The sequence below is a fragment of the Molothrus ater genome, chromosome 14 (assembly GCF_012460135.2).
Source record: "Molothrus ater isolate BHLD 08-10-18 breed brown headed cowbird chromosome 14, BPBGC_Mater_1.1, whole genome shotgun sequence".
Lineage (NCBI taxonomy): Eukaryota > Metazoa > Chordata > Aves > Passeriformes > Icteridae > Molothrus > Molothrus ater.
Window position 1 is genome coordinate 4,191,648 of NC_050491.2, and position 24,956 is coordinate 4,216,603.

At 55.7% G+C, this 24,956-nt stretch overlaps 3 protein-coding genes across 4 annotated transcripts in view; 2 read left to right on the plus strand and 1 right to left on the minus strand.

Annotated features, from left to right (window-relative positions):
• The first annotated feature begins 76 nt into the window (after window positions 1-76).
• Window positions 77-5,938, plus strand: TAF7L (TATA-box binding protein associated factor 7 like). The gene is made up of 11 exons (XM_036402121.2): window positions 77-269; window positions 1,172-1,250; window positions 1,424-1,557; window positions 1,903-2,029; window positions 2,228-2,286; window positions 3,300-3,372; window positions 3,762-3,878; window positions 3,980-4,168; window positions 4,270-4,382; window positions 4,661-4,720; window positions 5,519-5,938. The coding sequence occupies exons 1-11, from the start codon at window positions 204-206 to the stop codon at window positions 5,561-5,563; spliced, it is 1,062 nt and encodes a 353-aa protein (XP_036258014.1). The 5' UTR covers window positions 77-203; the 3' UTR covers window positions 5,564-5,938.
• A 487-nt stretch (window positions 5,939-6,425) lies between these two features.
• Window positions 6,426-8,979, plus strand: LOC118698826 (aryl-hydrocarbon-interacting protein-like 1). The gene is made up of 7 exons (XM_036402366.1): window positions 6,426-6,521; window positions 7,199-7,378; window positions 7,526-7,714; window positions 7,789-7,965; window positions 8,078-8,219; window positions 8,554-8,775; window positions 8,924-8,979. Exons 1-7 carry the CDS (start codon window positions 6,426-6,428, stop codon window positions 8,977-8,979), a joined length of 1,062 nt encoding a protein of 353 aa, XP_036258259.1.
• A 1,851-nt stretch (window positions 8,980-10,830) lies between these two features.
• The window catches only part of DRP2 (dystrophin related protein 2), a 31,629-nt gene continuing 17,503 nt past the window's right edge, over window positions 10,831-24,956 (minus strand). For both annotated transcript variants that reach the window (XM_054516351.1, XM_036402119.2), the window contains exons 7-24: window positions 24,549-24,695; window positions 23,963-24,041; window positions 22,683-22,743; window positions 22,240-22,301; window positions 21,911-21,985; window positions 19,803-20,004; window positions 18,954-19,039; window positions 17,966-18,123; window positions 17,675-17,841; window positions 17,248-17,359; window positions 16,722-16,858; window positions 16,406-16,471; window positions 15,665-15,730; window positions 14,826-14,969; window positions 14,005-14,242; window positions 13,748-13,868; window positions 13,526-13,612; window positions 10,831-12,776 (exon numbers count right to left, since the gene is read on the minus strand). In XM_054516351.1, the coding sequence (XP_054372326.1) occupies window positions 12,757-12,776; window positions 13,526-13,612; window positions 13,748-13,868; window positions 14,005-14,242; window positions 14,826-14,969; window positions 15,665-15,730; window positions 16,406-16,471; window positions 16,722-16,858; window positions 17,248-17,359; window positions 17,675-17,841; window positions 17,966-18,123; window positions 18,954-19,039; window positions 19,803-20,004; window positions 21,911-21,985; window positions 22,240-22,301; window positions 22,683-22,743; window positions 23,963-24,041; window positions 24,549-24,695 (2,028 nt within the window). In that variant the 3' untranslated portion in view covers window positions 10,831-12,756. The remainder of the gene's footprint in view (window positions 12,777-13,525; window positions 13,613-13,747; window positions 13,869-14,004; window positions 14,243-14,825; window positions 14,970-15,664; window positions 15,731-16,405; window positions 16,472-16,721; window positions 16,859-17,247; window positions 17,360-17,674; window positions 17,842-17,965; window positions 18,124-18,953; window positions 19,040-19,802; window positions 20,005-21,910; window positions 21,986-22,239; window positions 22,302-22,682; window positions 22,744-23,962; window positions 24,042-24,548; window positions 24,696-24,956) is intronic.

Below are 24,956 nucleotides of genomic sequence, written 5' to 3' on the forward strand. Positions count from 1 at the left end.
GCACCGGAGCGGGGCCGGAGCGGGGAGGGAGCGGAAGGGGCGGCGCGCCGGGCTCGGCTTCCGCGGGGCGGGACCGGGCCGGGAGCGGGGCTGCGGCGGCTCGGGCAGCCGGCCTGGGCTGGGGACTGCGCTCTCCGTGCGGGAGCCTTCCCTGGGCGCCGTGACCGCGTGTTTGTGTTTGTGGCGGAGCTGGAGGAGGCGGGATGAGCAAGGGCAAGGACGATGCTCCGCACGAGCTCGAGAGCCAGTTCGTGCTGCGGCTGCCCCCGGTAAGAGCTCCGTCCGTCCCGGCCCCTCACGGCTACACCGGGCTGAGCCCGGCTGGCCGGCCGGCACCGGCTGCCCCCGGCGGTGACACGCGGTGGGGAAGCTGCGGCTCTGGGCTGTGGAAGCAGGCGGCTGGGTGCTTTGGGGGCTGGGGAGCCCCTTCCCATCCTTTTGAACGGGCTGTCCACGGCCTTCCCCAGAGGGGTGCTCCTGCCGCTCTGTGCAGGAGGCTCAGAGACAACCCAGAGGGTTTGGGAGGACCTTTCAGTAAAAGGTTTTGGTTCTTTAGTTGCAGTGGCGATACGCGCCCTCGTTGCTGTTTGTTATGTGTGTAAAGCTGAGACTCTTTTTCTGGTGCCCAGCGACAGGATCATAAACTAAAACACAAGTTCCACCTCACCAAAGGAAGAACTTTCCATTGAGAGTGGCAGGGCAATTAAACAGCTGGATAGGGAGGCTGTGGAATCTCCCTCTCTGGAGACATCCCAAACCCACCTGGATGTGTCGGTGTATCACCTGCTTCAGGTGACCCTGCCTTGGCAGCGGGGTTGGACTGGGTGATCTCTTCTTCCACCCCCAGTTATTCTGGGATTCTGTGACACTATGTCCTGCTAGGACCACAAGGGCTTAGTGAGGGGAGCTCTTAAGTGCCCACAGTCCTGTGGAGCTCTGGCAGGTGTCTCTGTCAGGAAACTCACACCACTGTCACAGCCAGGGGTATGGAGAGCACTGGGAATAGCAGAGCCACATTAACATGCTGTTGGGAGGAAGGTGCAATTCACCTGGCTCTTGCAGTTGCTATCCAGCATGTGGATGGCAGGTGTTTAAAGCTGGGTAGGTTGGGCAGAAGCATTCAGTAACTCTTGGAGGAAGCACACCACCTCCTGAAGAATTCCCTTCTCAGGAATATGCCTCGACTGTGCGGCGAGCAGTCCAGTCTGGGAATGTCAACCTGAAGGACAGGCTCACCATTGAGCTGCATGGTGAGTGAGTAGCACCAGGGCATGGTGAGCATCTGCTCTGGGCACCTCTGCCTGCCCACAGCCAAAGCTGTGCCACCTGCACGTGCTGTCCTGTGAAGTTCCTGCTGCCCAGGGCTGTATTTCCCAGGGTGGCTGTTGAGTCACAGCACTGACCTGCCCCTGGTTCTCCCCAGCGGACGGGCGCCATGGGATTGTCCGTGTGGACCGGGTGCCACTGGCAGCCAAGCTGGTGGATCTGCCCTGCATCATCGAGAGCTTAAAAACCATCGACAAGAAAACCTTCTACAAGACAGCAGATATTTGCCAGGTATGAGCTGTCCTTCTTGCCTGCACCAACAGCTTAAGTCATTGCTCCCCCTCCAGGAAAACCCCTGTACACTTTGGCAGCTGGACACCCATTGTAACATGCCCAATTCCTGTATCTCACAGCATTAGCAGTTTAAAATTCCCCATTCCACTTGGTCTTTAGAAACCTCATTCCTGAAGTGTGAAATGTGATTGCCCTTGTGACAGCTTAACTGCTGCTATGTCCAACTGAGCTGGGGGTGCAGCTGTGTTTTCCACACCCTGTGCCCCTGAATCCCCTTGGTTGACAACGTGCAGTGGGCAGTCACTGTTCCTTCACATCCTTGTGCTCATGTGGGGATTCCAGATGCTTGTTTGCACTGTGGATGGTGATCTGTACCCACCTTTGGAAGAGCAAACAGTGACCACTGACCCCAAGGCAAACAAGAAGAAGGACAAGGACAGAGAGAAGAAATTCATATGGAACCATGGCAGTGAGTAGAGGCTGTGCCAAGCCCCTCCACCCCAGTACCTCACATCTGAGCTGGGTGCTCACAGCTGCCAGGTACTGGCAGTGCTGCTGCTCCTTTCCATGGCTGTCTCTGTTGCAGAAGGGATTTTCTCCCTTCTGACACGTGCTTCTCTCACTGGGCCATCTGCCTGACACATAAAATGTGTTTCCTCTGTCACAGTCACCCTTCCCCTTAAAAATGTACGGAAGCGGCGGTTCCGGAAGACAGCTAAGAAGAAGGTGAGTTGCTTCTCACTCAGATGCAGGTGAAATACCCAAGGGCTAGGAGGGCAGGGACATTAGAGCTGTAACTGTGATTGGTCCAGAAGTCATGTGTTTTCTAACATTTGTTCACTTTTCCTTGCCTGAGATGAGGGTGAGGGTAGGATAGTAGATTTAAACGCTTCTTTGGGTGCTTCCTCTGCATTTTCCGAGATGCTCCTGAGGGGAAAGTCCTCTGTGTAGAGCACTGCTGGACCTCATTCCTGTGGCTGCCTTGCCACACCACATCTCTTCCTGCTCATAGAGAAGAAAGAAAGAAAGACTCCCATGGAAATGAGGCTTCACTCATTCCTGCTTTCCCAGCTTAAATCTTCTCTTTCTGCACGGCCCATTCCCTTCCTCAAATAGTACCAGTGTCACTTCAGCTGGGGGAGTGACAACAGATGGAGCTCAGAGACTGTCTCTGTGCATATGCACAAGCCATGCAAGGTGTTGGGGAGATGCAGCACCCTGAGGCTGGGAAGACTTGTTCTTCTCTCCTTTGCAGTTTCTGGGAACGGGGTTGAGTGTGATTTTGCATGACATTTGGGAAGCAAATTACTTGAGACATTCTTGTAGCCCACAGGAGAGATTTGATATCACTGCAGTAAAATTCCTGACGACTAATTTAAAAGTGAAAAATGAAGCTTTCTTTTGAGTGGGATGGGAAGGATTTGAGTTCACTTGAGTTCAGTTGAGTTGACCGTCAACACCTCAAGGACTTTCTGCATAGACACAGAAAGTCTTATGAAATACATAGTATAAACAGAAAAGTGAGAGCACTCAACCTACCAAGGTACAGAAAAGATGGATTGTTTTTGGGGAGTGCATAAATTACTTCGCAGTTAAATATGAGCAAACTCTGAGCAGAAAGATAAGAAAGCCTTGAAACAGTGCTCTATCCAGAGGTGGAGCCTTTCAGTTGGCCAGCAGCAGCAGCATGCACAAGGCATTTAACAGTGTCTCTGTTCTCTTTCTCCTCTCTGGCCCAGTATATTGAGTCTCCTGATGTGGAAAAAGAGGTGAAACGTCTCCTGAGCACTGATGCTGAGGCTGTCAGTGTCCGTATCCTTTCAGTGGGAAAAAAGCTCAGGAGTAGGACAAGGACATGTGTGTGACCTGGGTGTTCTGGAATGAGCAAGTTGAGCTTTGCATGATGTGGGACATCAACACACAAGAGGCGCTGAAGTTTTGGAGCTTCATCTTTGCCTTGTTCAAAGTTTATTGTTTCCTCAGGGTGACCTTTCTGGTGGACTGTGCTGTTGTAGTGAGAAGGAACTGAAATAGTAGAGAAGTCATTAGAAAAGAGGTCTGGGATGTTTCATCCTGGGGGTCCATAGGTACAAGGCCAGACTGGTTGGAGTGGCGGTGATCTGCCATTTTTAGCCTCTTCCATCACAACTGCATCTTCCAAGTTGCTCTTTTTCCCTTGACTCACCTGTTCCTGCTGTCAGGCTGGGAAGTCATTGCTGAAGATGAAACTAAAGAAGTGGACAACCACGGTTCACTCACCAGCCTGGACATCTCCTCCCCAGGGATGTCAGGGCATAAGCAAGGCCATGGCTCCTCAGGTGCAGTGGGGAAGGCTGTTTTATTTCTAGCTGTGGTCCCTGGCAGGCAAAGGGCACTGGCAGCTCATCAGCTGTGTTTTAACTCTTTTCCCCCCAACTAGAACACGATGAACTGCGGGAGATATTTAATGATATCAGCAGCAGCAGTGAGGATGAAGATGAGAGGGATCATCATGATGATGAAGATCTGAACATCATGGACACTGAGGAGGACTTGGAGAGGCAGCTGCAGGACAAGCTGAATGAGTCTGATGGGCAGCAGCAGGAGAATGAGGGGTCCAACCAGATCGGTGAGTGGCCAGCAGAGCATGGCAGAATTGTTGGGGTGCCAGGCAGGCTGTGCTTCCCAGCTCTGCTGCTGCTCTTGGTCTGAGCTCACTCTCCCTTCCAGCCATGGGCATCCAGAAACAGATTGACAACCTGAAAAGTAAACTCCAGGAAACTCAAGACAGGAGGAAGCGCCAGGAAGATCTCATCATGAAAGTGGAGAACCTTGCCCTCAAGGTGAGAGCTCTCCTGGGGTCTCTTCAGACCTGCTTAACACTGGCTGGCCATTAGATCCAGCAGGCTGATTTGGAGAAGCCAGGAGCCTTTGCCTCCTGGGTTAAAAATAGCTGTGGTGTGGCTGTACACACTCCAGCATTTCCCTGTGGAGGCAAAATAATCTGTGAAACTGGAGGAGACAAGGGGGTGGTTGTCACTGCACCATGTGACGTGTGGCAGCAGCACCCATTCTGCTGAGAGCACACTGCTAGCTCTGGTGTCCATGTTTGTGTCTGCAGACCCGTCTCCAGGCCGTGCTGGATGAGTTCAAGCAGCAAGAAGAGCGAGAGAAGCAGCAGGTGAGGAAACTCCCACAGTGGAGTAGGAGGTACTGGGGCACAACACTGCTCCAGGCTTGGTCTGACAGAGTTCCCTGAGTCTTCCAGCACAGCAGCTGCTGTGAACTCCAGGTTACAGCTCAGGTGGGCTTGTATCTGTACCTCAGGTGGGGTTGTACGTCATCAGTAGTGCTTGGAGCTTCCCAAGGCAGAAGGAGATACAAGGAGTAGGGTTGACTGCAGCCTTCCCTCTGGAGCAGCCAAGCCATGCCCAGTCAGCAGTCCAGAGCTGCCAGGATTGCTGTCTGGGGTGGAACACAGACCTGTTAGCACCCCTGTACCAGGAAGGCAGTGGCTGTAGGGTTGTGGCAGATTTCCTGCCTGGGCAGCTCTGTTCCAGCCTGGTACCAAGGCAGGAGGTTCTCACTCTCACATCCCTGTGGGCAGTGCCAGTTCTGTCCCAGAGGAGCCCAAGCACAGCTCCAGGCAGCACACAGGGAGAGCATCCACTGCTGTGGGTAGAAGATGTGCAAGAATCTTCTCTTCCTAGCAGAGGAGAAGTCATTAGAAAAGAGGTCTGGGATGTTTCATCCTGGGGATCCATAGGTACAAGGCCAGACTGGTTGGAGTGGCAGTGATCTGCCATTTTTAGCCTCTTCCATCACAACTGCATCTTCCAAGTTGCTCTTTTTCCCTTGACTCACCTGTTCCTGCTGTCAGGCTGGGAAGTCATTGCTGAAGATGAAACTAAAGAAGTGGGCTGGGGCTGCCTGGGGTCCCAGATGTGCCTTACTGTAACATCTCACTCTCTCTTCCCAGATGGCATCCCTGCAGGAGCAGCTGGAGTCCCTCATGGAGAAGTGAGCAGTGGGCCTGGGTCTGTGAGCAGAGCTGGAAGTGGTGGTCACCTGCCACACTGAAGTCCTTGCTTTAGTCACACACTTCTGCTGCCACATGTGCTGCTGGGCAGTGGTACAGGGTCCATGTCCAGAGCTGATGTCACATCCACTGTGCTGGCTTTGGCTGGTGGAGCTAAAGAATTGGACTATGGCTGTGAGAGCAGCCAAAAAACAGATTTACTGTCAATAGTCAGCACTGGCCTCCCCAGGACAGCACAGTGCTGGTTTCTGCATCTTATTGAGTCTTGGATTTGATGGGCTGTGGCCTGGTAAGAGTTTGTTCTTGTGTTTGAGGAGTGCTTATATCTGCAAACCAAACTCAATAAAGTTTCCTTTTCAAGCCTGGTCTGTTCCTTTGTGGTCTCTCAACCACACAGCCCCTGGCAGGGAGCTGTGCCTGGGCATCTTTGGTGGGGCACTGCTGGGCTCCTTCCCCAGAGTGCTCTTCATGGAGCTGGGTCAAAAGTGCTGGCACTTGGTGGGAGGAACGAGGCCCTCCTGATCAGGGAGTTCCTGTAATTCCTCACAGACTATGCAGGCAAATCCCAGATTAACCTGGCAGGGTGGGAAGAGGATTAGAAGGGCGGTTACAGAAAGCAACAGAGGACACCGGGGGCTTCAGCAAGTGTGTGCTAGGAGGGGACACCCCTCTCACCACCCACGGGCAGGGGAAGAAGGCTCTGCCCCCAGCACAGAAAGGAAAAGGTCAGCAGGAGCCCTGGAAGCTGATGTGTATGTCCAGATAATCAAGAAAGAGACACCTAAGGAAGACGTGGAGCTCCAGAAGGGCCAGAGTGTGCTGGGGTGAGTGTGATCTGTGAGCAGCCATGGAAGAAACCTACCTGCTGAATGTGGAAGGGGTCAAAAAGAAGATTCTGCATGGAGGCCAAGGGGAGCTGCCGAAGCTGCAGGATGGGAGCAAGGTAAATTGTCTGGGTTGTTCCTCCAGAGCCCTGGGAGAGGGAGTGGGTCTGACATCCCTGCCCATTGTGGTTCACAAGGCCAGATCCAGGTCTGGGAAGAGTGAGCCCTCACAGCAGGGGTGCAGGAGGGGCTGGTTTGGGCTGGTTTGAATTTTCAAAATTCAAAGTTTTGAAATTTTCCCAGCCATGTTTCTCATAGTGAGAGCTGGCAATGCCCACAGCCTTACCTTGCATTGGGCTTGGGACACCTCCTGCCCCTGGCACCCTTAGAGCTCAGCAGCCCCAGTGGGTTGCTGAAATCTGCCTTTCCTGCCGTGTGCCAAGCAGCAGTGAGATGCCAATGGGTTGTTCCTGGGAGATTCTCCAGCCTCAGATCACTGTGGGTTCCACCAGGTCCTGGAGCACAGGAGCTCTCTCTGCACAGGGCTATAAAGGGGGATCCAAAGGGAGCAGTGAGCTACAGCATGGATGGATGTCAAGACATTTGACCATCTGCTTGCTGTCTCAAATGGGCAGGAAGCACAATGTCCTGCTGTGGAGGGAGAGCTGCCAGTCAGATCAGCTGGGAGCAGGCTCAGCTGGGAGCTGCCAGTCCGTGCTGAGAGCAGGCTCAACCCCACAGCTGAGGTCGGGGTGGCTGCCAAGGGGGTCTCACCACTGGGCTCTCTCTGGGCCAGTTCACCTTCCACTTCCAGACACTGAAGGACGACTTTGAGCGGACAGTGATCGATGACAGCCGGGAGGCTGGCATGCCCATGGAGATCATCGTGGGCAAGATGTTCAAGCTGGAGATCTGGGAGACGCTGCTCAGCTCCATGAGGATCGGGGAGGTGGCAGAGTTCTGGTGCGACGCCATTGTGAGTGAGGGGCCCAGAGATGCCCATTTCCCTCCTTCCTGCAGAGCCAGGACACAGAGCCACGCATCCCAGAGATGCTCTGTCCATCTTTGGTGCAAACACAGTTTGCAAGGCCAAGGGGCTGAGCAGGGTGCTCCCTCCTTGCAGCACACAGGCATGTACGCCCTGGTCTCCAGGGGCATGAGGAGGATCGCAGAGGGACGGGACCCCCTGGAGGGCCAGAAGCACCGCTGTGGCATGGGCAACATGTTTGACTACCACAGCACAGGATACGAGGACCTGGACGAGCTGCAGCGGACGCCTCAGCCTCTCATCTTCATCATGGAGCTGTTCCGGGTAAGGGGATGGTGGGGATGGCTGCCAGAGAAGGAACAGCTGGGACAGCCACTCAGCTCCTCCTGCTTGGGCAGGTGGAGGACCCCTCAGCATACAAACGTGACACCTGGGCCATGAGCAAGGAGGAGAAGCTGGCAGCAGTGCCCGTGCTGCACAGCGAGGGCAACCGGCTGGTGCTGCGCAGGGAGTTCGCGCAGGCGGCCGCCAAGTACCAGGAGGCTGTCATCTGCCTCAGGAACCTGCAGGCCAAGGTAAGCAGCACCACCACCTCCCACCCCTGCCTGGGTCACACCTCAGAGCGTGCCCTGGGTGCTGGGAGGGGCTGGACACAGCCGTGAGCTGCCCTGGGTTGCTCGTGGGCAGGAGAAGCCGTGGGAGGATGGCTGGCTGAAGCTGGAGAGCCTGGTCACTCCACTGGTGCTCAACTACTGCCAGTGCCAGCTGGAGCTCGGCGAGTACTACGAGGTGCTGGAGCACACCACGGAGCTCCTCCAGAAACACAATGGTACCTGTGCCCTGCGTCCCACCCTGCTGTGCCCGTGGCTCCCAGGGACTCCATGCTCTGAATCCCCCAGCTGTGACAATGCTCATCCTGTGTCCTGCGATAGTGCCTGTGCCATCTGGATCCCTGTGTCTGTCCCATCCACCACCATCCTTCCCCTTCCCATGATGATCCCTGCACTCCCTATGCATAGCCCAGTCTCCCTGCCCTCCCTACAAGTGTGTCCATCCCACACCCCACATGTGCTTGACATCCTCTGCTCCCCAGGCTCTCCAGCTCCCGTGGCTGGTGGCCCTGAGCTGCAGGACACCCACTGAGGGCTCTTCTCTCCTGGCAGACAATGCCAAGGCCTATTTCAAGCGGGCAAAGGCCCACGCTGCTGTCTGGAACGAGAGGGAGGCGCGGGAGGACTTCCAGCGCGTGGCTCACCTCGACCCCTCCATGGCGGCCGCCGTGAAGAAGGAGCTGAAGCAGCTGGGGGAGAGGATGAGGAAGAAGCATGTGGAGGATCGGAAACGCTACCAGGGCCTCTTCCAGTCAGGCCAGGGCCTGAAGGGCCGTGAGGGGCGGGAGAGCAGGGAGGTGGGTGATGGGGCACCTCAGGGGGAGGCTGGGGACCGGGAGAGCCATGGGCAGGGGGAGCAGGGTGCTGGGACTGGGGTCACAGAACAGCCCAGGGCTCCCCAGACTGAACCAGGGACCCCCAGGGCTGCGGGTGAAGGGGCAGCACCAGCAGGAGAAGAAGCCCGGGGAGAGCCTGTAGGAGAAGAGGTGGAAGGGAGGGATCGCACAGCAGTGGGGAAGGAAGAAAACCTGGGCACCTGCAGGGCAAAGCCAGAGAGCCTGGGAATAGAGGAGGAAGAAGAGAAAGAGGAGGAGAGGGAAGAGGAGAAGAAAGAGGAAGAAAAAGAGGAGGGCAAAGAGGTAAAGGTAGAGAAAGGGGCAGAGGAAGAAGATGGAAAATTGGAGGAGGAGAAGGAAGAAAAGGAAGACAAAGTGGAGGGGGAAGAGAAGGTGGAGAGGAGAGCAGAGAAAGATGAGAAATTAAAAGAGGGTGAAGAAGTAGAGAAGGAAGAAGAAAATGAAGGAAAAGAGAGGGAGGAGGAGGCAGTAGTGAAAGGGAAAGAGGAGAAGGACAAAGAGAAAGAGTGTCTACCATCAAAAATGGAACAGCCTGAAGCAGGGCAATGTGGGACAACAGGGGAGACAAAGGCAGCAGGGCTGCTACAGGGGTTGGAGCAAGGAGCCAGCAGAGCAGAGGGAGCTGGCAGTGAGGCCCAGGCTCAGCCGAAACCAGCTCCACATCTGGAGCCTCCCAGCGAGGGGCTGGGACCAGCTGAGGGGGCCCCAGGGCTGGAGGATAAAACATCTGGGGAGGCTCTGGAAGAGGTGAGCTGCAGGGAGCTGCAGGGAGCAGGCACTGGACAAGGAAATACTGGGGAAGGCAACAGCCCCCCAGAGAGCTCCACCCCTGGGGAAGGTGAGGAGCGGGGTGGAGGGGCAGAAATACCCCCTAAGGGGCAGAAATGCCCCTTAGCAGCCCGAGAAAGGGGTGCTGCACCCCTGGAGCAGTGCAGCAAAGAGCAGGGCAGTGCCCAGCCCTGAGCAGGGTCAGTTCTCCTGCTTGGGGAGCAGCTGCCAGGGCACTGACAAAGAGGCACAGCGACAGCTCCTGTGCCCGGAGGGGGAGCCCCGGGGCTGGGACTGGCCCAGCAGTGACACGGGGACAATGCTGTCCTCACCCTGCCCTGCACTGCCTGCCCGACTCACCGGCTCCAGCCCTTTCAGCTGGGTGCCACCGAGCTCTGCTGGCTGAGAAATAAAAGCTCTTCCCTGGCACCACGGGCTGGATTTGTTCCTGAGCGTGAGCAGCTTCCCTGAGCACATCCCACAGCTCTGCCTTGCCCTGAGCCCATGGCACAGGGATGGGGCAGCTTGTGGTGGTCAAGGAGGCTGCACTTCACCCCCCTTAAGCTCCTGGATCTCTCCTGTGTGAGTGTCCCCAAATTTCCCTGCAGGGCACCGTGTCAGGCCTTTCCCAGCACTGCCAGGCAGGGTGAGAGCCCAAGAATTGTCTGTCCTGGCAGGCTTCACCACCAGCCAAGTCTGGGCAGGGCAGAGAGCCCGAGAGCCCCTGGCCTTACCCTGAACTTCTCTGAATCTCTACTGTGCCACAAAGGCACAGCAAACACAGGCAGCACTTGGGCCACCCAGACACCTCTGGGCACTGAAAACTTGATGGAGCTGCAGGGAGAAAGGAGGGAGAGGACTGCCTTGCCCACCCAGCATCCCACTGCTGTCTGCAGCCTGTCGGGGGCTGAAGGGTTTCCTCAAGCCAAAGTTCCTGGGGAAATGAGGGACTGTCCCCACACAGCCCCTGCCCCAGCCCTCAGCAGCCACATGGCCTGCACAGACCTTGCTGGACAGGATGAAGATGGTGGCTGGGGGTCGGACACGCCTGTGCCTGGGGATCCTGGGGCACTGCTCACAGCTCCTGCTGAGCCTCAGGTGGTGGGGACAGCCAGGGGGACAGTGCAGGCTGTGTCCCAGCAGCCCTGCAGGAGCAGAGCCAGCATGGCACATGGACAGAAGAGCCAGAGCACTGATCCAGGCATCAGTATAAATACAAATTTATTCTCTTTCCAGAGCAGAGATGCCACAAAGCAGTGAGGACAGCAGCACCACAGTACATGGTTACCAGAGCATTAGCCAGCCTGCTCCCCCCTCCCTGACACCTCCTGGCTCCCAAACACAGCCCAAGCACCAACCTGGCCACCTCTGCTCCCCACACCTGCCACTGGGGCCAGCAGCTCTGTCCTCATCCTGCCCTTTTTTATCCTCCAGTGCCCCCCAAGGCTGGATACTCCTGAGCACACCCTCAGGCCAAGCCTCACTCTGCTGCTCCCCACGCTGCTGCCATCCTGCCCCTGGGATAACAGAGGGGGCCAGCGGGGTCTCACGGGCTGGCCCGGGGTCCCTGTCACCCACAGCCTGACACAGCATGCCCAAAGCCACCTAATGCCACCACACTGCCCTCCTGCCACTCAGCTGGCCGGCACAGGGGACAGCAAGGACAGCCACCCACGCTGTGCCAGTGACACGGGAGCACTCCACGCTGCACAGCCCTGGCTGAAAGGCTCACACTGCCTTGTCCTGGGGTGGGCACTGCTGCTCACCTCTGCCAGCAGCCCAGAGCCAAGCCCACAGACCTGCTCACAACCTCCCCAGACAGTTCAGCACCATGTCCTGTCCCAGCCAGCGACACCAGCCCTGGCTGTGTCCTTGCAAGCCCTGTTAAATGGGATGTTCCGCCCCTCTGTGCAGCCCTGCCCTGCCCCAAGGGCTCAAGCCTCTCATCTCTCCACACCCTGTGGCTCCAGAGCACCGGGGCCATGTCAGCCCCTGCTCTGGGTGACCCTGCAGCACCTGACTCTGCCTCTTTCTCGACATAACAAAGCACAAATCAGCCAGCCCAAGGGACCCCAGGAGCCACCAGGCCTGAGCTGCCCTGCCAGCTGGCACAGCAGCCTCCCTGCACTGCCCCATAGGGCCTGCAGCCAGGGGGTCCCTGCCTGCCCTGCTGCCCACCCACACTTGTATCACACCAGGTGGCCCCAGGGCTGGAGTGTGGCTGGAGAAACCCTCCCTGCAGGAGCTGCCAGGCATGGAGCTGGGGCTGTGCAGGACTCTGCCATGGCAAAGGCACAGATGCCCAGGACACCAGGCAGGGTGAAGGACCTGCTGTGGGTGCAGCCCTCACTGAGCTCCCTCACTGCAGCCCTGCAAGGCAATCCCAGCAACAGGGAAAGGTGCTGGTGCCCCTGGGAGCAGGAGCTGGGCTGGTCTGAAAGCGAAGGGCAGCTACACTTAAGGTATTAGAGTTTAATAGAGTGAGTCCATGAGAGTATTTAAGTACAGTATATATATATATATAATATATAGAAATATATGCAAATTAAACAATAAGGCTCTGTTATAAAGACCCTCTCAAATAAGGCTACTAGCTGGGCTGAAGCTCTAACATGGACTCAATCCCTACTCCATAAACCTCACAGACTCTCTCCTGGTGGTGTGTGCCTGGCTGGCTGCAGAGCCTTGGGTGGCAGAGCTCAAACCATAAGGCTGGCAGCTGGTCACTGTTAGAAAGAGTTATTCTAAAAATTGTGTGGCTCCAGGAGTGTTTTGGTGCCCATAGACCTGGAGGCTCCTGGGCAGGGATGAAGAGTGGGATGCTGAGCTCTGCATCCCCTGAGGGTGCCAGGGGAGACTGGCAGTTTTCATGGCTTCAGTTCTTCTGAACCATCCCACCCAGGCTTGGACACTGTGGCCAGTGACCCAACCAGCCTCCTGGGAGCCCACAGTCCCACTCCTGCATGGCCTATGTTCCCCTGAGATCTTCTGGAGCTGGCAAGCATCCTGCACCAGCAGCTCGGAGGGAGTCTGTGTGAGGTCTGCTGCAGCACAGGGAGCATGGCAGGGAGAGAGGGGAGGAAAGCAGCCAGGTAGCTGGTTAGGAAAAGCCTCTGGCTCACAGGAGGTGTTAGATAAGGGAGGTCATACCTGTAAGAGAAATAGACAGGTCAGGAAAACAGGACCCAGAGCCAGCTGGTTAGAAGGAAGCTGCTGCAGAGCCAGGAGGGTCCTGCTCAGGGATGGCAGAAAGTGGGCAAGGGTCTGCATGGGCAGAGCACCACCTCATGTTAGTGCTGGCACCAAGCAATGGCTCCCTCTGGCAGCCTGGGCAAGAGACCAAGTGCTGCCCCTGCACTGGAGCACAGAGGGAAGGAGCAGAATGACCAAAACCAAAACCCACACATGCCCCAGTCCCCATCCCTGCTGGGAAGAGCCATCCCCGAGCAGCCAGGAGAGCCTGCACCATTGCTTCCATCTCACCAGGCTCCTGGGGCCTCGACCTCTCCTGCAGAGGGGTCTGACAGGGATGAAGGCAGGAGGGGGCTCAAAGCTGTCACTGCAGGTGGTGCTGGCAGTCTGTCCATCCTCACGGTGGGGTGCAGGTCCTGAGCAGGGCAGGAGGCTGCCCTGCAGCTCATCACAGGGATCTGTTTGGTCTGTGCTCTTGGCAGCTCTCATGGCCTCTCCTTGCAGGTGTGAAGCCTCCTCCTCCTCCTCCTCCTCCTCCATTCCCAGGCCACACACCCATCCTAGCAGCACTGCAGCAGCAAAGCTCGTGGCTGAAGCACTACAGGTCATCAGCTGTTGCAGGGAAGCTGGGACTGGGGCAGGGCTCTGTGGAAAGCCTCACCTGAGGGAGCAGTGAGAAGTGAGAGAGGAGGATTTCACTCAAGTACCTCGGGAGCTGGGGAAGGCGCTCCGCAGCTTCTCCATGATGTCTTCCAGGCACATGCTGACCTCCTGGGTTTTGGCTTCCACCTCATCTGCAGTGGCAAGGAGGGCAGGGGGGTAGGAAAAGGCTCTCTGGACACACACCTGGCTGCCAGCATCTCTGCAGGATGGCAGGGTGCAGGAACAAGGCAGCAGGGCCAGGAGCTCAGCCCAAGCTCACAGCTCACCTGCAGTTTCAGTGTCAGGGGTGTTGTGCTCTTTCTCCTTTGCCTGGCTGCCTTCTGACTGATGTGGAGATGAAGCCAAGGAGGAGGCTGCTGAACCATTGCCTTCTGACTCTGCTGGAGGCTGGAATGAGAAGAGTTGTTCTGAGAAGGTTGTCATGACCCTCTGCACTTGGCTTCCCTTTCTCTGCCCATCCCCTTTATGCCACTGTCCCAGCTCTGCTGTGGCAAAGCCCACCCCATCCCTGCTCTGAGCACACCTGCAGCAGCAGCTCCCTCAGCCTGTGCAGCTGGGATTCCAGCTGCTTGTTGTGGTCCTCCAGGATCTGCATCCGTGTCTCCAGGCGGCTCTTGTGCTGCCGGAGGATCCGCGCCTCTGCCAGCAGCTCCTCGTTCCGTGGGTCCTGCACTGACTCGGGAGAGCCTGAGGCCAAGGTTGGGGACTCCACTGCCTCATCATGCTGCCACTTCAAACGTCTCAGCTCTCCCTGGAGGATCCTGCAGGACAGCCCAGGTCAGCATCCCCTCAATCCTGCCTGGAAACCCCTGGGAGCTGCACATCAGACAAAGCTTTGCCTGTCGGCCAGGATGCTGCACTGCAGGGTGGCCTGTGTGTGGTTCTACCCCACACAGGGGGTTCACAGACATGCAACCACTTCCTAAGAGGCTGAAAACAAGGGCAGGGAAAGCATCACCTCCCCCTGAGCTGGTGTGCCCTGCTTAGAGCCTCACCCTGGTCCAGAGCAGCAATACCACTGTTCATGAGGGGCTCAGGGACAAGAAAAACAGAGTGCCCTGGGCTCACTTCAACCTTTTTGGGGTTCAGGAGGGAACAGGTTCTCTGGATGTTGGAAGGGATGTTTTGGGGAACAGAGTAATCTCCCTTCATTGGAGAGCACACCCTCAGTGAGTTGTAGTGCTCAGCTTAGCCCTCCTCCAAACCTGCCCTCTCAGCACCTGCAATCCCCAGCTCCAGACCCAGCAGCATCCCCTGCCTCCACTCTGAGCTCTGCAAGGCTTCCCCAGTCCCTTCCTCCTCCCAAGCCATAACCCCCACTTTCAGAGCTGCCCATGCCTGTACCTGTTTTCATCCTCCAGGTGGGCCAGGACTCTCTCCAGCTCTCCCTTGTCATCCATGTTGAGGCCTGCTGGACCCTGCTGGCTGCCCCCAGGCTCTCTGTCCGTGATGGGGCTGGAGTGGCGCAGCAGGTACTGGTCCTCATCCCTGTTCCAGCAGGGGGAGAAACACCTCATTAGGAGAATCAGGGGATTTGTGTGCCCTCGGGGAAGGAGGCAGCTTCACAGGGGAGCTCCTGGCTGCTCCAGGCCTAGAGCTCAGAAGGGGCTCAGCATCCCTGATGTTTGTTGTTGGGAGATTGTGGTGTTTGTGAGGGTCTCCAGGATGAGGTGAGAGATGAGAATTTGACTCCATGTTCTCAGAAGGCTGATATGCTATTACATTTATTGTATTATATTTATTATATTATTCTATTCTATTATACTATATATTAATAAAAGAACGCTATACTAAAACTATACCAAAGAAATAGAGGAAAGAATACATCAGAAGGCTTAGCAAGATTGATAATGAAAGCTCATGACTGACTCCCCAGAGTCCAACAGAGCTAGACTGTGATTGGTCATTAATTAAAAACAATTCACATGTTTAGATAACCAATCTCCAAAGCATATTCCAAAGAAACAAAACATTTAAAAAATGAGGCTTCTCCTCTTCCTAGGAGAAGAAATCCTAGCAAAGAGATTTTTCAGAAAAGATCGTAGTAACAGGGATGCCCAAGAGCCTCTCACTCAATGGGACTGGGAAGGAAAGCATTTCTGCACCCTGGCTAGGCATGGATAGAGCCACAGGAGTGAGCCCTGACCCATCAGGAGGTGAGGAGAAGGGAAAAGAGAACTCACAGGCTGTCATCAGGGGACAGGCTATCACTGAAGAAGGAACAGTTCTGGCTTTCCATCTCTGCAAGCCTGGAGGGAAGAGAAAAAGGTGGACACATGGTCAGAGACACCCTAAATGTCTGCTCAGCTACTTGCAGCAGGCCCTGCAAGACCCCTCTCTGCAGGGTCTCCCCCCTGGCCTGCACCAATCTGTCCTCTGTCCTTCTGCACAGGCTCTGGAGAGCTTTGCCTTTTTAAAAACCAAAATACACTGCTGCTCTGGGTGTAAGTCTCTAGAATAAAGAGCTGCTGCTGTGCAGTTGGCTCAGCTCCTCTCTCACAAGCAAAGGAACGGGATGTAAGAATTCCAGCTCCAGCCCAGGAGCTGAGCTACAAGTACAGGCTCCCTGTACCCCCTGGGTCCCCACAGCGAGGGCAGAGGCACCACAAAGCACAAGGCAGCAGCAGTGGGAGCTGGCAAACAGCTCTGGTGAGGACACAGAGCAGAACAGGGGCTGTGCTTGCTGAGAACCCATCCAGCAGCTCACCGTGGGCAGAGCAGGACAGCACATGGAGGCTGCTGCACTCTGCTGTCAAATGCACGGTCTTTGCTGCTCCAGCCATATCCCAGGCAGGTTTGCCTGGCTGTGCAGGGTGCTGGGGCAGGTGGAGGGGTCTGTGACCATCTGTGTGCCCCAAAGCCCCCCCCCCACCCATCAGGGCCATGCCCTGTGCCCCAGCAGGACAGCAGAGCCCTGGGGGTACCTGCTGGCAAAGTGCTCGATCCTGGAGTGAGTGTCAGCGTGGGGTAACATCGGGGAGGAGGCTGGGCTGCAAGAGATGCACACTGGTCAGCAGGCTTGGCACAGACTGATCCCTCCTGGCTGAGAGGAGCCAGGGACGGGCTGGACAGAGACTGAAATCTCTGTTCCTTCAAGAACAATGTGGCAGATCAGCCCCAGATCAAGTGCTCCTCCAGCCCTCCCCCAGGAGCCCTGTGTGAGCTGAGATGCTCCTTGCATCCACAGAAGCCATGTCTCATTCTGGGCCCAAAGACATGAGCCAGGGCCCAGCAACTCACGTCTCAGAGCAGTCAGCCTCGAGCACAGACTGCACGGGCAGGTAACCCCTCTGTGGGTGCTTGCTGAAGTACTGCTTGGACCTAAACTTGTTCTTCAGTGTCGTGGCAAAGTCCCTCATGTTCTCACTGGATGTGGTCTGCAGAGACACAAATGTGACACAGTGCCTGTTTAATGGAAAGTGGGGGACCACAGCTCAGCACCCACAATAAGATAAGATATCACCCCAGGCTGGGCATGAGCTCCATGGGAGAAGAGGCAGATAAAACTGAGAAAGCAAGGAGGGCACACAGCAGCTCTGTGAGCCTGTTGTGGGGCCTGGCACAGGCCACACTGGGCACTGGGGACATGTATCCTGCTCACCATGAGCCCCAGTGCAGGGACACAGGCAGAGTCCAACGTGCAGAGGGTACAAAACTACACAAGGGATCCACTTGTGGGGCTGCACCAGCCCAAACATCACAAGGCTGCTGCCATCGTGGGCCCTGCTCTGTGCCAGGGCCCTCCCAGCCCAGCCCAGCTCCTTACTGGGGTGTAGTACTCCATGATGGGGTAGTGCAGCTTGTTGCCCTTGCTGGCTCGCCCCGTGAGGAAGCAGGTCTGGCAGATATCCACATTGAACTGCTTCAGGCTCCGATACCTGCAGAGGTCAAGAGGCCACAGGGAAGCACTGGAAGTTTGAAAACACGTGTTTAAAGCCCAGGAAGAGGTCAGTAGGAGGGGACAGAGGTGGCCTGTGTTGCTCTAACACCCCAGTGAACCCACAGTGCTGGTGGCTCAAGTCCCCAGGAAAGCATTCTGCTCCTTCCCCTTAGGCTGGCACCTGCTCTGCCCTGTCATGAACACTGCTGGCTGCAGACCTTCAGCTCTCCCAAGAGCACAGAGCAGCTCAGCTCTGTCCTGCAGGACAGCACGCACTGCCCTTGGGGCCGGGGTCCCGTGTCACAGCCCTTACCTGAAGCCCTTGATGGGGCACTGGCGGCACACAGAGCACTTGGTCTGGTGCTTCACCTGCTCGGCCATGGTGACCCGGTGCAGCACCGCCAGCCACACCATGGACTGGGGCTCCAGGTTGGCCCACTCCAGGAACTGGGACACCTCAATGGCAGACTTCCCATTGCTCTGGGGAGGGAGAGGAAGGGGCTGCTCAGAGCTGGGGCCTGGCTGCCATGGGGTGCAGGTCCCCTGCCACCACAGGAGCCTGTCCCCAGCACAGACAGGGCCAGGGCCATCACCCCACACTCACAAAGCGGAAGCAACTGCGGATGCTGGGCTCCACATTGCTGCCCCCAAACGCTGCCACCTCCCCCAGCTGGCGAGGGACCTGGATGGCCTCGTGGAGCAGGACCCCGAGGTGCCGCTGGTCACACAGGCCCCCGGCATTGGCCACCTGGCTGAAGAGATCTGTGGGGACACAGACACAGCTGAGAGCCCAGCAGGCACGGGGAGCAACCCCACTGACCTCCCCCAGCACAGACACACAGCTGACAGCCCAGCAGGAACGGGGAGCAGGGTGTGGGGTACACCAGGGACCCTACTGCCCATCCCCAGCACAAGGAGCAGGGTGTGGGGCACAGCAGGGACCCCACTGCCCATCCCCAGCACAAGGAGCAGGGTGTGGGGCACACCAGGCACCCCGCTGCCCATCCCCAGCACAGAGCTCAAATACAAGGAGAAATCTGAGCTATGATTAAATGACTTTTATCAGTGGCCTTCCAGCTCCTAATAACCAGTTTAGTGTCTTCTTCAGACATACATCAACTATTAAACAGCACCAGCTAGCCTGTCCTCTATGAATCAGCCTAATCCCTTCATTTACCCCCTTGGTGCTCCCTATGCTACACAAGATTCCCCTCCACAATATTCCATGGTTAAAATGCAGTGAGGAAAGCAATTTGCCTGAAACCTACTTCCCTCCACCCATGCACCCCGGGTATTTTCCTTCTGGAAAGCACTGGATAACTTTCCTGTGTGCCTTCTCTGCACTGCTCCTCACAGTGCCATGCAAGCAAGATCACTGCAGCACCAGGCAGTGTACAGCAACACCTCCTATTTCAGTGGCGTAGGCCTGGGGAGGGAGGGAGAGGTGATGATGCAAGCAGCTTAGTCACTGCAGGAAAGCTGTTACTTTGCTCTTCCTGGGCAAGGAAGGTCTGAGCCAGGAAACAAAACCACTCCTGTCTTCCCGAGGTGAATTCACAGCAGGTTCTAGGGGAGGCAGACAAGGGACTCACACTGGAACTTCTCCTTGACCTCTGTCCCGCACAGACACGCGATGCCCGTCTTGAAGGAGAGAGCCCTCATCTTCCCACTGCGGCCACTGCAGGACGAGAGATTGCACAGCTCTGCAAATGCTCCAGAGTGGGTTTTTTTGGCAGGGGGGTCATCAAAGCAAGCACACACGAGGCAGCCTCCCTCACTGCCAGCTGGAAGAGCAGCACGGGGGTATTGTATTTGCAGGGAGGAATGATGCATCTGAATCCATGCTCTCAGAAGGCTAATTTATTATTTTATGATACTATATTGTATTAAGGAATACTATACTGTAGTAAAGAATACAGAAAATACTTACAGAATGCTAAATAATAATAATAATGAAAACTCGTGACTCTCTCCAGAGTCCCAGCTTGGCACTGATTGGCCAATGAGTGAAAATAACTCACACCAGAAACCAATGAAACAACCACCTGTGGCTAAACAATCTCCAAACACATTCCAAAAGAGCAAAACACAGGAGAAGCAAATGAGATAGTAATTGTTTCCTTTTTCTCTGACGCTTCTCAGCTTCCCAGGAGAAAAATCTCGAGCAAAGGGATTTTCAGAGAATGCAAATGCTACATGGGGGTTTCCTCCCAGGCCTGGCAGGCCCCACAGCTTGGGGATAGGAGGGACCTACTCTCCAAACACATTCCAAAGCAGCAAAACACAGGAGAAGCAAATGAGATAGTAATTGTTTCCCTTTTTCTCTGAGGCTTCTCAGCTTCCCAGGAGAAAAATCTCGGGCAAAGGGATTTTTCAGAGAACGCAAATGCCACACAGGGGGTTCCTCCCAGGCCTGGCAGCTCAGGGCGAGGGAGAGGTACCTGTCAAAGACGTTCAGCAGCCAGTTGAGGCTCATGTCCACGCAGAGGGGCACGTTGACCAGGATGCCGCGCTCCTCCTCCAGGCGCTCGTAGAGCGCGGTCAGGCAGTGGATCACCTCCACCACGTCCATCGCCCGCTCGCTGGGCTGCAGGTCGTGCTCGTTGAAGATTTCCAAAGCCGTGCCCAAGGTGACCATGTCCACTTCACAGAGAGCACAGAGGGACCAGAGGGAAAGAGGGGAAATGAGAGAGGTGAGAAGCAAGAGGAGAGAGATGCTGTCCTGCCCTAACCTGGGGCAGTGTTAGTCTCACTGTGCTGGGAAAGATGCTGGTAAGGATGGGTGCAGCTCCAAGAATTTCTCTCCTGCCTGTAAACTTCTCCCAAAATACCACATCTCCACCTTGAGCCACCATTCTCTGTGACCCCCCTTCCTCATTTCTGTGTCCAGCTGTGGCCATGAAAATGCCCCCCATGGAAGGCTCTGTGCAGAGCCCAGTGCTGGCCTCTCTGCATGGGCCGGGTCCCTGTGGGGCTGGTGTGGGGGCACAGACCCACATAGACCCTACAAGCAACTGCCCAGAGATAGATCAGTCCTGTCTCCAGCTCTGACAGGGTGAGGGAATTAAGGCACAAACGCAAAACAGGGCTAGGACAGTGTGAGATGCCCTGGCTGCCCTGCTTTCAGATTTCTGCTGCAGGTTGTATGTGCTACTGTGTTAGCAACCAGCAATACTTCTTTCCTGAAAGTCTTTCCATCTTTGAGACCTTTTTATATTCACAGTACCCAGAGGACTGTGTGCCTTTTCCACACTGTAACTTTACTCTGTGGATAAATCCTCCCTTCTCCTGTCAAAGCTGCTACACTCACACTGGGAAGCCCCAGTTTCCATGCCAGGGAGTATCACTCCTGCCCACCCTCGTGTCCACACTGCCCACGACTGCATATGGCTCTGATCTATCCCTCACTGCCTCTTTCCTACACAGCCACTCCACCAAACTTCTCGTGATGGGAAAGCTGCCTTGGCAATCTCCTTGCCCTTTTCGCAAGTATGTCTTGAATAAAGAGCACTTATTCAAGTCAGTTCTGGAGTGGAAAGAAGGCGACAGTGCGGCATGTGAGATGCAAGAGATGCACAACCAAGGATGCACAAGCAGCACACAGGAGAGTTCTACTTTGCTCTTCATCTTTGTTTCCTCTCCACACCTTGCCTGCTGCTGCATGGACACTTCAACAGGGTGGCAAAACTTTCTTCCATTTGCATTACATCATCCCTGAATGTCCCTGGGTACAGGACAGCCTGATCACCACGGTGTTATGAAAATACTTCCCAGCCAGGGTTTGACTCCCTTGAGAACCCAAACTCCTCTTCCCCTGACTCACTGCCTCCTTCCAGCCCTTTCACAGGTCTGCCTGGGCCCCACTGCTGCTCCCATTCATGAACAATTAATTCAGGAGGATTATTTCCCCCAGACTGCTGCTGCTTAATTTTGATAGAGCCTTAGGTGAGGCTTTATCAAAAGCTCTGAGCAGCCAAGGATGCTGTATCTATCAGATTCCCACCTGCCTGCTTGCCAGTTCCACCAGAAACTCCTCAGCAGTTTCCAGGGAGCACCTGCCTCTTGGAGAGATACTTGAACTCCTGTTGTATCATGTTCACCTGGCTATGAATCCTCCAGTTTTCATCAAGAGTGTAGAAGTCAGGTTTATTTGCTCCCTTCCTCCTCTTTTAGCAGTGCAGCCCCCTCTGTCCCTGCCAGTGAGGCTGGTTTCATCTCTCAGTTACATCCACACCTCCTCCATGCTCCTTTGGAGCTGCTTGTAAGCTCCTGCCTGATCCTACAGCTTTGTAACCCTGAGCTGGACCACTTTGTTCTCACATCCCTTTGGACATCACCTGCCCTTGGGCCATCTCCACCCCAAGCTGTACAAAAGGCGCTGACACAGACTGGTGCATTTGCTCAGATTCCCAGGCTGATCTCCCTGGTTTCTCCCCTCAGCTACCCATCCTCTGGTGCCTCCTGCCTTTGATGTGCTGATAAAAGCTTGTGTTAGTTTAAGCCTTCACCGAGGGAGAGGCAGCAGGAGGGGAGCCCTTCCCACACTCACATCTCAGGGCTTTCTGCACCCGCCGCAGCTTCATGGCCGTGCGGTACGCCGAGAACTTGATGTTGTTCAAATCCGCTGCAGAGACACAGGAAAACAAGAATAAACCACAACATCCTCATCTCCAGGGCAGGAAGCAGCAGTTGCAGCTCTCAGAGCCCAGCAGAGCACGTGCAGGATAGTGAGGAGCAGAGCCTGGCAGGGGTCACACCCCAGTGCTTCGGGGGACCCCGTGGCACAGAGGGGAGCAGGTGGCCTGGGGGGATCTCACATGCACCCCACGCTGCCAAAAGGCAAATACTGCTCAAAGGGTTCTGTGACAGCCTCCTTACCCAGTGTCTGGTACAGCTCTGTCATCTTTGGGTGGTCCCAGCACGTGGTCTGGGCCTGGTGGCTGGAAGCAAAATAGATGGAGACCAAGAGTCAATGTGCTAACCAAAAGCTGCAGTGAGAGATTAAAAAAAGGACCTGGCCAGCACTGGGAGCAAGTGTTTCAGTGTCTGCAGACACTGCTGCATCCCCCTGAGCACTCTCCCCAGCCACAGCAGCAGGAAGGATGCCCACAGCAGGATATCCCCACTTGCTGCCAGCCCTCCCCTTCCAGCTGGGGTTTCCCCTCATCTTGGGCATCCCAGCAGGCAGGGAAAGCCTGGATCTGCCAGGCTGAAGAAGCCCTGCTTCACTGGAGGTGAGTTCTCCCTCCCATCTCCTAATTGCCCAATTCCTGATCACTCCAGGCCAGAGAAGGCCTCGGGCTGTGTCTGGGGACACTCACTTGATGTAGTATGGCACTTTGTTGGGGGAAATGGCTCGCTCCCAGGGGACCTGGACAGAGGCTGCAAGGAGAGAAACACGTGTCAGATCAACACCAAATGCTCTCTAAGCTGCTGCTGTTTCTGATGCCAGCCCTGGCACAGCAGGACTGTGCCAACAGGTGGGTGCCTTTGAAAAGGCTGCATCCTCCCAGATCACCAGCTGGAGATGTGGTGCAGGCAAGGAGATGCTGCCTATAAAAAAGGTCCAACTGCTGGTCTTGTTAGAGACATCTTGCCTCTCAAGCCAAGGACTTTGTATCTGGCTGAGCTCAGAACTCAGGAAGAGACATTTCCTGATGTTTTTGATGATGCCCAAAGCAACCTTGTGGTGACCAGTGGGCAGGGCTCATAGCAGATGGGATTTGGGCACACAGACACAGCACTGCCTGTTATGACCAGGCTCAGACACCCAAAGCATCTGTTGTTCCTGCTCTGTGTGCAGCTGCAGTATCTTGGGAAGATGAGGATTCATCCCCTCCCAGCTGCCTGCCACCCTGTGTTATACAGAGGATGGAAGCCATGGCAGGACCCTCGGATATTTTCCTTTTTCACAGGTAGTGTATCAATTCCAGCAGCTGGAAAAGTCATTCTTCCTTTCAGGTAGGAGTGTGCAGTCTGCAGAGAAGCACAGGCCAGTGAATCCCACTGACATCCAGAGACCCTGCAGGGCTCAGCATTTCCAAGACTGGAGCCCAGGCTCTGGAGCACAACCTGCCTGCCCAGCCTTGGCAGGCCTGAGAGCTGTCAGCCAACAGCTCTGATCTGTAAAAACAGCATCCCTCTGCCTCACCACATGAATGAAAACCTCCTGAAAAGGCACATTTTTAGCCTCCAAATAACCAACAGGGGATATGAGGGACTGCCTTTTCCTGCCATCTGTTGTCTTGCTCTGAGGCTGACACAGTCCCAGTGTCCCTTGGGAGCTGCTGTGAGTGTCACAGCTCTGTGCTCTGAAGGGAAACCACACTCAGAACCACCCTCAGTCCCACAAGGTGAGACCAGTGCCAGCTTTGGAGATGCCCCTGCTTTGGTCCCACAAGGTGAGGCAGCACAATGCCAGCTTTGGAGATGCCTCCTGCTTCAGCTCCTGTGTACCAGGCACCAGCCTGGGCACTTTTCCAGCCTCGTGCGTGGCTCTGGGCTCAGCAACAGGACTTTGCACCCTGTTTTGCTGTGCCACAGCCCAGGCTGCTCTGCAGAGGCAGCCTCATGGCAGAAACCAGGGGATGCACTCACGTACAGGAGAGGAAGTGCTGGGAGCCTGGTCCAAAGTCCCGGTGGGCATCTTGGAGCTGCTTCAGGCGTTCATTTATGGAGGCCTGGAGAATTGAAAAATAATTCACTGCCAGTCCAACGGGCATTTTGGATTGATGACCCGTTCAGGAAGGCTTGTGGGTGGACTCAGACATGCCCCAGCACACAGATGCTGTTCCTTCCTCTCCTATCCTGGTGTTTGTGTCCTCCTCCAGCCTGCTAAACCCTCTACACCTCCTGCTGCTGGGGCAGCACAGCCACATCTCCAGCTCACCTGCATCCATTCTCTCACAGACATCAAAGCAGTCACAGATGGTACTGACCCTCTCCACCAACACATCCTGACTCTCCCTTTGTTCCTCACACTGCCTTTTCCTGACCAAGATCTCTGCAGATTTACCAGGCTCTTTCCTCACACTGAACTGATGCTCTTCTCTCCCAGGAGCACCAGCTATAACATCCTGCTGTGCCAAACCTTACTTTATCCTCCTTGAAGGTCAGCAGTGAGAGCCCTTCCCAGCACCCTCCTGCCCATGGTTTATTTGCAGTGCTTGCTCCTGACTCCCTCCCACCTGCAGCTGCTTCCAGCGGGTGTTGATCTGCTCCAGGGTGCGGGAACTCTCCATGCACAGGTGCACATCTGAGATGGCCAGCTGGTGTGCAAGGTCATTGACCACTTTCACCCCATCCTTCATGGGGGACAGCTCCTCTTTGAACAGCTGGAGTCCAGCGGGGATGGGGACACAGCCACAGAGCAGGGGAAGAAGGAAAAGAAGCAGGTGAGCAGCCAGGACTTGGATCTGATTCCTTTGCTACAAGCTAGGGTGGGCTAGTGACTGCCAAGCCACTGCTGACCAACCCTGCCACAGGGTACCTTAGCAGGGGAAAAAATATCCAACCAAGCTAACTAGGCTGCAGATTACTCCTGATAAATGAAATGGGAGCTGCAGATTACTCCTGATAAATGAAATGGGAGCTGC